The sequence below is a fragment of the Apus apus genome, chromosome 5 (assembly GCF_020740795.1).
Source record: "Apus apus isolate bApuApu2 chromosome 5, bApuApu2.pri.cur, whole genome shotgun sequence".
Lineage (NCBI taxonomy): Eukaryota > Metazoa > Chordata > Aves > Apodiformes > Apodidae > Apus > Apus apus.
This window is the reverse complement of record NC_067286.1, coordinates 54,817,016-54,831,109: the sequence shown is the minus strand read 5'-3', so window position 1 is coordinate 54,831,109 and position 14,094 is coordinate 54,817,016. Positions and strand designations below refer to the sequence as shown.

Sequence of the window (14,094 nt, the reverse complement as noted above, 5' to 3'; positions counted from 1 at the left end):
AGAATTGTCTCAAAACCAGCAGGCAGCCCACAAGTTTCACCTTCTCTTCAAGCATTTGAATTTTTGCCCTTTCATATTGACTCATTACATTTGCAATGTCAGATGTTGGCAAGATAACAGGAGAATTATACTGGCCTGGGTATCAGGTGGTTATAATTTTGGAAGGCAACATCATCCAGCTTTCTTGATAAGCTAATATAAAATAATTTGATTTTCAACCTTGTCCAACTAAAGACTTTCTACATGAGGAAGTCACTGCTAAAGAATGAGCCACTGCAATTCCAAATCTATCATGAACACTTTTCTATTAAGTAGTTTAATCAGCTTCAGTGGAGGAGTAGAGAATGCACTTAGTAGACACAGAGCAACAGCTTTATGGGCTTTTTTCCTGGATAGAAAGATTACCAAATCTTTGTTAAGGTAAGACTACACAAGTTTAATTATCTGTCTCTTGGCAAACTCAGTTTAAGTGTTACTTAAAATCATGAAAGTTACTTGGTTAAAAAGTTAATAGTAAGAAGTTCCACATCCTGGAATGTGTTTTTCCCCTTTAATAAGAATACCACGTTTATTGGAAGACATCATCACTAGTATCCCTAGGCTTCTCTTCCTGCTGCCCTACACCCAGAAGGAAAAAATATGTCTCTTATAGATTACATCAGAAAGACCCACTTGCAGCACACAAAGAATGAGCAGTGCAATCTAGTCCTTGTTGCAAGTGATACTGGTAGTTTTTTATCAGTCTGTTCTGCAAAACAAGGTGCCATTTCTCCAGGTCTGACCAACCACATTCCCAGCACAGAAGAACAAGTCCAACCAGAGCTGTGCTAACTAATGCCATGCAAATCTGTAGTTTCATTTCCCTGTTTCCCTGTCCTTCTTTGCTGTTACACCCTGAGATTCACACAAGGAGCTAATAATTGGCTGATGAAAGATAAGTAGAACTAAAATTAGTCAATCAAGTATGCAGGCACATTCAGTACTACTATGCTACATCAGCAGACAGTTCAAGTCATTTCGTGCCACGGAGCAATGAATGAGATCAGTAATCAGAGGTCAGCTCCACTGCAGCAGTCCCAACTCACAACCCAGGAATTGCACCCACTTCTTAGCTTATCTTGCAAAGTATTAGAGAAGCAATGAAAGCAAGCACTGAGGTTTAAAACTATGTTTTCCATTCTCTGTATTCAGAAAAGATTATCCCAGAGTACTTTAGGAGACTTCTTTCCACTCTGACCTTCTCAGCTGGCAGGTAGAAAGGACACAAAGTTGACCCATTCTGGGAACAAGGGAGAAGAGCTGCAATTGTACTGCACACTTTCTAACCACTGGATAATAAGATAAGTCCCTAAATCTAAGCACAGCACCCTGGCAAGCATCCCAGGGGCAAGGATAAAGGAAGAGGGAGGCAAGCACTTGAGTTCCATGCCACTTGAGCACAGCCTTCCCACAACCTGCTTCATGCTGTTTGCCGGCCCAGCCCCTTGGCTGGTCCAGCAGGTATTCAGCATGTGGTTCAAGGCTGCATTCTACCACATGCCTAGAGAAGCTGCTGTGTAATAAGAATTAAGGATAGAAAGAAAAAAAATCTTCCACTTCTGAAAAAAAAAAAAAAGTTATTTGTAACAATTAGATGAATATGGGATGACTTATGTTGATAAGGCAGCATAATCTTTTTTTTTTTTTTTTTGTGGAGAGAGAAATCCTGTAGAATTCAAACACGTGGGACAAAGCTTCAAGCCACACATTTCACATCTGGCTGTACTGTTTTCCATGAGTGTTATTGTGCTTTTTCAAATGCACAGAGCCAAACCACTGGGTAAAAAAAAAAATTAATGCAATCCACATTTTACCTGTATAGGTGGTTCAATCATTATCCATGCAGGAAGCATCAAATTTGGGTTAAAAGGTTGAGTTCCTACACGGAAATAAATGCCACCACTGCTGTCACAGGCCCAAACATGCTGATTTCCACAGGTCAAGCTGATCAGCCTTACAGCACCTAATAACAAAGATACAATTAGCAACCTGGCATTTTCCTCTCAAATTCAGCTAATAATGAGAACTTTAATTTAGTCTTGATTGTGTTACACACTAGCTTTAAACACAGTCACATAAAAATTATTCAAAGTTAATACAACTTGTGAGACAAAAAAAATCACTGGATACAATGAATAAAACCAACTGGTAGTGTATGTGAGGTATTTCTTTTAAATCTAAAAATAAATGTTTTAGTCATAGGTTACTGCAATTCCTAAAGCACACTAAAAATATGCTATTAAAATAGCTGGATTCAAGCAGGGAAACACTCTGTGACAAACGTTATCAGTGCCCAGACAAACTTTCACATGACCTAATGTGAACTTTTCTCTGTATCTGGCTGTGCTTGTAGACTTTTTAAGGTGTTGATCTGCTAACACCTTCAGCAATAAACATTCCTAATGCTACTAGCACTTTAAAAATATGAGAGCATATGGATTATGCATTCCAGTGCTAACAGACCAGTGTCTCATCTGTAAATAAAGGAGCTGATTTTCAAATGGATTTACATTCAACAGTGTACATGTTTATTACACCTATCTCAAAAGCGCAGCAGTATTTTAACTCCATGGAAGTCAGCAAAATTATAATAAAGCTACCAAATAAGTATGCTTTGGAAATTCTGGAGTGTTTTGTTTGGGGTTTTTTTGCACACCAAATCACACCCATTGATCTCGCTATTAAAAGTTTGCAAAGATAGTAGAGAAGCATACTGGATATTTTCAACTAAAACTGCAATTCTTACCCTTTCACATTCATTTTAAAATAGCCATGGAATGTAAAATACGTAACATTGGGTATTTTTTCTTCTCAGTGTTGGAACAACATAGTGCTAAGTAATGGAAAACATGTTCTGCAGAAAGAGGGACCCAATGAGTACAGATACACTACAGAAGGAATGCCCTGGTCAGACTCCAAACTAAAGACTCCAAAAATAGGCCTCACTGTTCACTGAACATGCCAGCACTGCTTGGGGTATCCCATTCTTGGTAACAATTCTCTCTTCAGGGATGTGAAATCTGGCAACAAGTCCTTGTGAAGTGCATCACACACAGCATTCCTTAAAGAGGGGGGTGCAATTTTATGTGACAGAGTGCAAGTTTAAAGCATTTATTTATGCAGCAGGCAATATTCCCTGTTGCTAGTGAAAAGAACAGGGAACAACAGGACTACACAGCTGTATCTCTTAGTTATGTGTAATAATAAACAGATCTCATTCACTAAAAGTATTTAACTTTTGAATCATAGGAATTAGAATTAATTCCTCTCACCCCAAAACTTCCTTTAATCATGCAGCTTCATATTAAAAATAAATGACAAAACTATACACAAAAACTTCTATGGCTTCGATAAGAATGTCTAGAACCACTTTCTTTTGCAGGCAGAGGCTTGACATTCAGCAACAAAGTCGGAATCTTACTTAAAGCCTCATAATTCCTTCTAACAAAGTATGACTTGAAGTAGTAGCTTTGTCACATGATGTCTTAGCTGTTGAAATGTTCTGATCCAAACAAACATCAGACACATATCACATATCACCTACTTGGCATACCTGATATTATTTACATCTGTAGTACAATTTGATATTAAAAAATGCAGCCCTTACATAAATGTTTTGGGGTTTAGCCCTTCTCCCACTGTTTTTATTGTAGAAGGTCATGTTAACCACATTCATGGACTCTTTACAGAAAGAAGCATGATTCAGAGGCATTGTTTATTGTTGAAACCAAAAGGTCATTCAACTGTGTTTAGAAACCTTGATACCAATAGTCTGGAACCCTAATCAGAATAGTTTACTAGATACTACTCCCAGCACATAGTGTAAAGGCAGAACATACTACCAACATAATATGAATATTTCAATATTAATGCTGGCAATCCCATCACTTCCATACAGAATTCTGAAACACATTTTACAATAACTTGCTTCCTCCCACCCCCACCATGGAATTACAATATTAATGTTTCAGGAGTAAACTGAAACACACACTTGACCAATACCAGTAGTTCTCCCATTTCTTCAGCCCCATTAGAGCAAATGAAGGCTCTTACGTTATAAGTGTGGATGTACACTCTCTTGTCAGCAGTGATCTACCATACTCATTAACTGGAGGAAAAATGCCTAAAACATTTTCACAGTATTTAGACACAGTGGCAGGTTAAGTGGAGTGTTTGAAGTATTTCCTGACCCTGGATTTCAGCAGTACCATCACCAAGTGCTGTGAAGCTAACAGAAACAGCTAAACGTAAAGGTTGAACTTCTGAACTGCTGAAGTTCACCAGCCAGGTATTACAGTCAGCGAGCACCAACTACATTAATTTCCTTTATGAACACCTTGAGATCTTCAGACAATAGCAAGAAGTTATTTATTATTTCAGTTAAACAGTTATTAGCTAAACTGCTGGAAAGCAATGGTACCATGGAAACAATTTCAAACTCTACTAAGCAACAGGAGGAGTCTGGACAAACCTGTCCTGTAAGTCACTGAAGACAGAAGGAATTAAGCAGTGCTTAAACTGTGGTACAAGTAGTTTTTTGGAACCAGTTCTTGAAACTGGTTTGACAACATGGTGCTAAACTGATAAACACTCATTTTAAAACACGTGTTTTAAAAAGTTTTCCATTAACTATTAGAAATAGTATACCAAAATTGTACACAAGGCTTAAAGTCTACCAGCTTTGTCTGCCTTTCCTTAACCCTGAAGTTAAAATTGTTTTTGTCTGTTCTCTGGCCAGCCTTGGATACTTATATTAAAAATGGAAAACCTGCAAAACAGTTGGATTATTTTTCAGATGCTGCAAGAATGGTGCAGTCTCTTTTATCTTCTCTTTAAACAGGAATGCAGGCTAGCATAAATAAGATTTTTAAACAGTCAGAATATAAAAGAAATAAATCTAATTGAAATATTGCCAGCAGCCTGATTACCCCAGAGCCAAACCAGGAGGATATTCTAGTGATCAAAACATGGTCAACGATCTTGGTCTTACGCCTTACCAAATAAAAAGAGCAGTTAACCAGCAGCATGTTCTTAACATTATGCTGAATCATCTGATCAGTAGAAACTTGAATATTAGGAGTGTGACCAGCTGCATCACTTATGCATCATGTAACTCTTGGAACATAATCTTTCCGTGACAAGATCCTAATGAAGCTTTGACCACCCTATTCAGGATGTGTTTAACCACAAAATTCAGGGCCTTGTGTATGGAACTGCCCAGGACCACACAATTCTCTACATTGTATTACAAGAACTGGACTAATTAAATCTAGTGATACACCTCCACAGCACTGTGTCAGGCAGAGTTGTCTCAGAGTGACAAACTGTAAGAAGCACATACACATAGAAAGTCCCTTGTAAACAGTAAATGTGGTGTCTCCAGCAAAAGGCTAAAATGAAACATTATTTGAAAGCCATAGCTGTTCCTGATGTTTTGCAGTCCTCTGCTCTGAGGCCCATTATTGTAAGGTACTGTAAACCAACAGATACTTTTAAAGGAAAATATTGACAGTCAGCTAAGCGAGTTAAGAGATAGTCTACTCAATAAAAATGTCATACCTAGTTGGGAGAGATCCAGTTTTGTCCAGTGCATCCCTGTTGGACAGCTGGATGAAAGTGTCCTGATAAATATCTGCCCAAGACTATCCAAACCCCAGATGGCATCCTGGCAGGCAGAGTAATGCACCATTTCAGCATCTGGTGGCAGCTGCACTGTAGAAGGATGAAACTGAGGATTCTGATCACTGACACAAAACAGATCTTTGCTGCTCTGGCACAGCCACAGAAAGCTTCCTATGGAAGGGACATCTCAGTTATTAAAATAATTCCTAATCCACTCTGAGAAAGCTTACACACCTGCTTCTTCTAAAAAAAATTATCAGTACATTTGAAGATGACACTAAATCTTCTTGCCTATGTTCATAGGGTAAGATTTTGAAGTTGCAAACACATCCCAAGCCCTTATTTAGGCAATTAAATACTGCCTCTCAAATCAAGGAAGTAATAAGTGACTTCCTGTGAAGAAACATCTAATTTAGAGAAACTAATAGAGAAGACTTATGTAACAGTGCACTTCCCTTTATTCTTTTGCTTTTCTTTATCCTTGACGATTGCCTTTGAAAAACAGCATTCCTTTTCAACACTAAATCACATTTTTGTCAATAAAGCTAGTATACTTAGATAACAATTGCTAACTTTTGTAACTAGCAGTTGAATTTTTTAATGTGATTACACTTCTACTGATAAAACGTGCAATTTTGCTGCGGTAACTGCACTGACGGGAGATGTGCTTGGTCAGTATGGATGTTCCAGCAAAGCCTGTTCCAAGATTTCATATTAAAAGTTCTGGCAATTCATGCTGCCTGCAATTTAGGAAGTTACTGCTCCTGAAGAACTACCTGTTTCTCTTAGGTGCCACTCCCCACTAAAGGTGGCAGAGTGAATTATATGCCTTTTATTTAATCTCCAGTAGTTCTACAGACTTATTTCCACATTACTTCAAATATTTTAGATCCCTATGTACAGAAGAGGCACCCAAAATCTGAAGTAATTCAGAATATTTAAGTAATTACATCATCAATTTGACTCTATTCAGAAGTTAGATGATATATGCCTGCACTGTTGATTCACTAACCTTCTTTAGATGAAGCTGTGGAAGCCAACACAAAAATCCATTTTGTGGCAGAAGCAGTACCACGAGGCACAATATTATTCCAGTAAGTGCCTTTAAAGAAAGAACAGAGTGGTATTAGTGGGAAAGTTAATTTTCTATTAATTTTTTTTATTGCTTAGAATGTTACTATTTTAAAGAAATTCGATTGCAATAAATTATTACATGTCATGTAGACAAGATTTTCTACATCAATCTTTCAAGAAACCATTGGTTTTCTGCAAGCTCATGTTGAGCTTGTCATCAACCAACAACCTCAGATCCTTTCCCTCAGGGCTGTTCTCAATCTATCCTCCCCCAGCCTGTAGTTGTGCTTGGGATTACCATAGCATTACTGTTTGGCATAGTCACATTGATCATATACCAGGCTCCATTGTGCTACATGTAACAGGTACAAATGCTTAAGATTGCTGAGAGAAAAGACAAGTGTAGGTACTAAAAGGAGTAATGTGCACAGTTCACTTGTGGACAATGAATTTTCCATGAAAAATATTTCCCTTTAAGCAGAAAAGTATTTAAGACCAAATGCTAAGGAATAATTTAACTTAATTTTTAAACATTAAATTGTGTGTTAAAACTGCCTTGACTCACCATGGATATTTTTTTATGGTGACAGAACTCTTCTTCCTGTTTATTTAACTTTAAAATGTTAGATGTAAAAGCACACCAACCTATTAAGTTTCCTTTTGCCACATGGAATTCATTTTTGCCTGAAGAGATCCAGACTCCACTGCCATTAACTCCAAGGAGGCTGGGTTGACACTGAAGTTGCTGTGACCAAAATGCCATCCGAAGTTTATCAGCCACCTTCTCCACAGGTGCCTGAGCTGCTGTTGCCACTGTATGAGTTGCCTGGATTATTGTCTGGAACAGGCTGCACTGGTCAAACACTACATAATCAGTGATGCTTACCTGGGGAAAAGAAAAAACAAACAACAAACAAAACCAGTGTTCTTAATAACTTCTTAGGCTTTTGGGTGAACTGCAGAATCTTTCATTAGAAGCTTTTCGTGTGTGTGTTTGTTTTATGCATAGGAAATCTACCAAGAATTTAGAAACTTTTTAAGTGTAAGAAGGGAAAAATAAAAATGGTACATGAATAAGTAAGAATCTTGATAATAAACCAGACCAATATTTAAAATCATCTTGTAACTCCCTCTGACCCAACAATCCACTTTGAATTCTTCATTTTAAGAAAGCCGTTTGTTTGGGGATGACTTTTCTCTCCCCCTAAAAACATGCTGAACTCAGCAAACTAAGAGGTGAATTTTCAGATTCCCAAAGGAAGAGAGAAACTTGCATAGTGTAGCAATTAAAATCACATCACAAAAAATTGTATCTAATACTCCTTTATAACCACCTCATGGGCATTTTAATTCATAAGGCAGGAGGAGGTCTAAATAATCAATTGCCCAAATTCTGTCATGGACAGCTAGGTTGACAACACACTGGGATGCTCCTAGAAATTAAAGAAATGCTTAAGAGCACAAAAAGAAAAGTGGATTGCTAATAACCTGAAAGGCAAGCTATTCATAATCCCATATGTAAAAGAGATTATATATGCACATAAACTCTAATTCTTTTAACTTAGGTAGACTAGACATGTAGACAAACAAATTTTCTGTGTAATTGTTTTTGTACCCCCTTCTCCCCCACACCTATCTCTAGGGAAAATAAAAACTGGGGAAAACAAAGAGTTGGAAATTTATATTTTATATACCAGGGAGTACTTGAAGTAACTTTGTTTTTACCCATGGTTTGAAGAAACCTCACCTGAATGGAGAAATGCAAAATAAAAGCACTTTTGAAAGGTTACAGAATCACAGAATGGCAGAGGTTGGAAGGGACCTTGGAAGATCATCTAGTCCAATGCCCCTGACAGAGCAGGATCACCTAGAGCACATCACACAGGAACACAGTCAGGCAGGTTTTGAATGTCTCCAGAGAAGGAGGCTCCACAACCTCTCTGGGCAGCCTGTTCCTGTGTTCTGTCACCCTCACAGTGAAAAAGTTTTTCCTCACATTTATGTGGAACCTCCTATGCTTCAGTTTGCACCCACTGCCCCTTGTCCTGTCACTGAACATCACTGAGAAGAGCCTGGCTCTGTCCTCCTGACACTCGCCCTTTACATATTTATAAACATTAATGAGGTTGCCCCTCTGCCTCCTCTTCTCCAAGTTAAAGAGACCCAGCTCCCTCAGCCTTTCCTCATAAGGGAGATGTTCCACTCCTTTAATGATGGCTCTGTGCTGGATTCTTTCAAGCAGCTCTCTGTCCTTCTTGAACTGAGGGGCCCAGAACTGGACTCAATGTTCCAGATGCAGCCTCACCAGGGCAGAGTAGAGTGGAAGGAGGACCCCTCTCAACCTACTAAGCACACTCCTAATACACCCCAGGGTGCCATTGGCCTTCTTAGCCACAAGGGCACATTGCTGAGGCAAATTACTTGTTATTTATTTCATCTGGCTAAGGAAAAGGATGGTTACTGGAATCACAAAAGAAAAAAGAAACTGCATTCAGCAGCCAGACTTGAAGGCTCTGCCTGGACAGCACATCCCATTGCCACTGGTCAGACACAAGCTACATGTACCATTGACATGACCTGGTAGAGCATTTCTTGTGTTCTTGAAAACTGCTCTGATGCTGCTCTGGATGACCACGAGATGGTTCTCTTTCCCCTTTCTTATAGCAGACATGAAAAGGGATTTCAACCATAGCCACAATGCATTTTTAATATACTGAATCCAGAGTACCATAATATATCAAATAATTAATTGAATTTTACCTTAGAATCTCATGGGAAAACAACACAAATAATAAGTCTAAGGTAAAAGACTCAACTGAAGGCAAAATAAAAAAATGCCTACTTGCCACCAATGGTTATCATCTCCTTGTGGTTTCTTTGAAACTATACCAGTTCTGAACCACAGATTGCCATGGATATCCAGAGCCCATAATGTCTGCTGATCTCCAAGGGTTATGCACACTGGTTCCAAAGCTTGCATTTCACTGGAAATGCAAACAAGTAAAATAATTAAAAACCTTACTTCAAATATACACTTACAATATTTTAAGGAAGCTGTTACAATGCTAACAGCAGCTCAAAAGTATTGGACTCGGTGTGTCCAAGCTCAAAAGCACATTTGATTTTAAAATTTCACAGTTATTCAGTAATTCAGATTTTATTTGTTTGCATAAGTAAAAACTATTAAACAAAAAGAAATGAGTCCTTCAAAGATCACTGAGATTTTAAACTTGGATACATAAACTATTTTGCTCAGTAAATAAGAAATAAAGAGCTGTGTTCTTTAAGTTTTTGATAAAGCAGCTTCATAAACTTATCTCTTCAACTTCTCTGACCTATTCTGAGAATAATACTAGCAGTTCAACAGCCAAAACCAGAAAACTCAACCTAACTAAATGGCAAAGATAAATGTTGAGTTTAGGACTGTAAGTTTTCTATATAAGTAACAACTTTCAAGCTCAGAAAGTCAACAGGATCAGGTGATCATAGCAGACATTTAAAAGGTAGCCAACAAAGCTATTCTTTCAGATAACCTTTCTCAACAATTTAAGAACAAATACAGTTTGCTTTCTGCAATTTTAATACAAAGCCCAAGAACATTAAGTGTACCTAAGACACAGATAAAGAAGATATTTTCATTAAATAAACTAATTATTTTCTTAGACTTTTCAAGAGACAAATACAAGGTAACACAAGTTAAAGCTTCACAATAGGATATTCAGTAGAAGATAAACACGTATTACAAGAACTGGAATTTCTTCCTGTAGTTGCTTCAGGCTGTCACAAAGAGATCATGTTCTAGATTCCCACAGCCAGCAGTAAATGCTCAGTGCTGTTCACTTCATCACAAACTAACTACTGTGAGCACAGGATCAACTACAGAGCTAAATACCAATTACCCAGAATATTTATAAAAATCTGTGACTGGGAAGTGGAAAAATATTATCCAGCTGTGTGGATGACCAAGAAAATTCTGAGACTTAATCTCAGAAAAAATTCACTTAAATATTTGGACAGCTCATTGAAGCCATTATAGCAAAGATAAAAGAAACAGCATTTAAACAAAAAAGTCATGTTGAGAGGCATTGAAGAGATCTTTTAAAAATTGTTCTTGCTTTCTTAAACTCTCTTTAACTGTGTTGTCCCTTCTTGTTTATTGGCAATTTTTTTCATTACAGAGCAGTCATTCCTCAGACAGGAAAACACCAGCCACTCTGAACATGGTTGGACAAAGACTAAAGGAAATAAACACACACACACGTATACACAAGTCCAGTAACACCTTTTCAAATCAAGGAATTCTAGCTCTGAAAACAATTATTTTATAATAATTTTATAATCTTTTATAAATAATTTTAGATCTTTTGGTCTGGTTCCAACACTGTCCCAGCCCAGTGCCCCTACCTGACAATGTCACTCTTCCACTGCTCTCCTTCAGGACAAAAGCTGCGCACTCCCTCCCGGTACAGCAGGGCCCGCTGCTCGCTCAGTGCCCACACGACATTATTTCTGGATGTAACCTGTGACAGTGGACAAGGGCAGTCAACCTTTACTGCTCGGGCACAAGGACGATCCACACTCAGGCCTAGAAATCAAAAAAAGGAGGATTGTTTTACAAACTTTGCCTTTATGCAGCTGAAAGAAAAGAGACAAAGCTATTGAACGAAATAACATCAGGATGGGAATATCCCTGATGCGCTAACACTTTTCACTTGATCCTTATTACCTTGATTTAATGTTCTTTCTGTAAACTATGAATTATTTCCTCTAATCTAGCTGAATATCTTAAGAAATAAACCACGGTGCAACACCCTGCAGAGCGCACGAGCCCTGTCCTATCATTTCTGTCACTTTTCTCCCTCTAGTGTCAGTATCAGGAATCTCCATTCATAGAGCTTGTATGAGACTTGACAGAAGCATCGGAGAAAGAGGCAGTCATGGAAAAACTTTTATGGAGAACACGCCAAGGAGAGAGGCAACCCGATCTGAACAGTGGTAGCAGAGCTATTACAAAAGAGCATGCCACAGTGAGTAGTACTGAAAGGAGTGAGGATCTGGGAGACTTACAGGTAGTTTGCACACATTTATACACATAATCTAGACCAACAGGTCTTCTTTACTGAAGTTTGATTTGCATGACTGCATGTGAAATGCCTCAACAGACACAGCTTTTGCTTAATCCTCTGATGCTGCCAAAGTAAGCATGGACAGACTCATCTCTACCATATTCTAAACAAGAAGAATGCTCATTTCCAAATCTTTTGTTACAAAAGTTAGAACAGTGGGAGGAATGAAAAGATCCTGGAGAAACAACTATCACTGGTTGCCTCACATTAACAAGACAGATATACTGAGAATTTATTTTTTGCATCAAAGACAAATTTAGAAACCTAAGAACAGCAGAATGTTGGCTAATGTAATCAAAGCAGTATCTCACAGAGAAGAACAATATTGATTCAAACCACAGAGCCGTGTGTGATTGGCAGCAAAGGTTCACCCTTCATCACCACTATCCATGCTTACTGGCAATATGCATGTGACCTTGGGCAGGCAACTTGATTTCTCTGTAACTGCTAAACTAAATTAAAAATAAATAATTCAAGAGTAGAGATTCTTTGAAATAATGTTATGTATTTAAATGGTTTTCTTAAATCATAAAGAATTTCTACATTGTGCTACAGCAATTAAGTCTACAAGAGAAATTAGGAGAGTACCAGCATTAAATGGAAGATAAATAAGAATTCAGATAGCCTCTCTGAAATGTTGTCATGCCTAAGAGAGTCTTATGGTTTTCCCCCTTATCCAGCCTACCTCTTACTTCTCCAGTAATTCTTTCATCACGTGAGTACTAAAATTTTTTGTACCAATTCTGCTCTCTGTGCAAAGTCCACATGTCAAAGAATTCTTGATACTCTTCTCCTATAACTCTAGGACTTGGAGCTCCACCCTGGCTCCTTATACTTCGCTTGGATATTCTCTGCATAACACCTTCCAAATGCATCCTCTTCTATTCACTGAACCAGATAAAACTAAGGCCATAGCTTCAAAGCTGCCACTGCACTATTCCTTTTTCTGATCCTTGCCTCATTAACATCCAGTGAGAAGGCAGCTGTAACAACTGCTGCTTCACAGCTCATTCAATTCCTCCACTGGCTTTGCTTTCTCTACCACATAAAATACTGTCATGGTTTGACATACTTGCCCATATCTCCAAAGTGCTTTAAGATCTTCTGTCTCAGAATCCCTTCTTTTCACTATCAAGAGCTAACTCTTCCCTCCAACAGATTTGTACTTTACAAAAAAACAGCTTCTACTTTCCCTACTCTGCCACCCTACCTGATTTTTCTTCTGATCATCACACACTAACTCATCACTTTTCAAAGTTCTTAAAACTTTGTGAAAATCCTTAAAGCAAAAAAAGAAAACCCACTTAAGGCTCAGTTTCAGTGAACCATACTATTTTCAAGGTAAGGATACATATTGAGTATTTTCTGCAATCCTTTTCCATTTATCTGCATCCATCCCATATCCTTCCCATGTCATAAATTCTCTTTACTGTATGTACTCCACATGGCACAAAATTAAGCAGCTATGAACTGGCTTTTCCAGCTACTAATTAGACAGAATCTCACATCTGCTTCCAACAATTTCTCATGACATAAAGGTTTCCCTATGTCCTGGCTGTGAATAAAAGTTTAAAACAAATGGTAATCACTCCATAGACTCCAATAATCTTAGCCTGCAAAAATCCAAAGAGCCTGAAATTGATTCAGGTACCTGTTTGCAGATACAGATCTCCATTTGTTCTGATAATCCAGGCAGTGTCATCACTTAAAGCTACAAATACAGCCTGGGGTAAAGCCTCATACCAGTGGCGTTTTCCTTTTATAGTTACTTTTCCACAAGCAAATGCTTTGTTAGTCTTCTGCTCAATCTTCCAGAGAAGAGACCCTGAGGAGTTAAAAGAGAGCACAACATCACTTGGCAATTACTGTAGGAGAGACAGCTGATGTCCTACCTACTCCTAAACTAATGTGAGGGAAAATGCAACCAGTAGCGTTAAACAAAAACGCAAGATTTTAAAAAGCTTTTAATTTTTTTAAAAAGCAAGACCAGAACAGTGGCCAACTTCTCTAGGAACTGCTGAAATACATTTACCATTTGAGTACATGCGATTTTTAAATGTTCAAATGCAAGTAATTTCTCCCTAGTTATACATTGAAAACTAACAAAACAACTTCCACGTCAGGGCCAAGTAAGCCTACTATTAAGAGGCTAAAGCTTGTGGCTTGCTTCTGTACTAGTCTGGTACATCCTCGGTACATAAAAGGGGTTAGTTATACTGCTTCCACCTTTTAC

At 38.1% G+C, this 14,094-nt stretch overlaps 1 protein-coding gene across 3 annotated transcripts in view; it reads right to left on the bottom strand.

Annotated features, from left to right (window-relative positions):
• The window catches only part of TECPR2 (tectonin beta-propeller repeat containing 2), a 44,131-nt gene that overhangs the window by 15,015 nt on the left and 15,022 nt on the right, over positions 1-14,094 (bottom strand). For all 3 annotated transcript variants that reach the window (XM_051622604.1, XM_051622602.1, XM_051622603.1), the window contains exons 11-17: positions 13,513-13,686; positions 11,140-11,320; positions 9,578-9,719; positions 7,381-7,621; positions 6,674-6,763; positions 5,599-5,832; positions 1,854-2,002 (exon numbers count right to left, since the gene is read on the bottom strand). In XM_051622604.1, the coding sequence (XP_051478564.1) occupies positions 1,854-2,002; positions 5,599-5,832; positions 6,674-6,763; positions 7,381-7,621; positions 9,578-9,719; positions 11,140-11,320; positions 13,513-13,686 (1,211 nt within the window). The remainder of the gene's footprint in view (positions 1-1,853; positions 2,003-5,598; positions 5,833-6,673; positions 6,764-7,380; positions 7,622-9,577; positions 9,720-11,139; positions 11,321-13,512; positions 13,687-14,094) is intronic.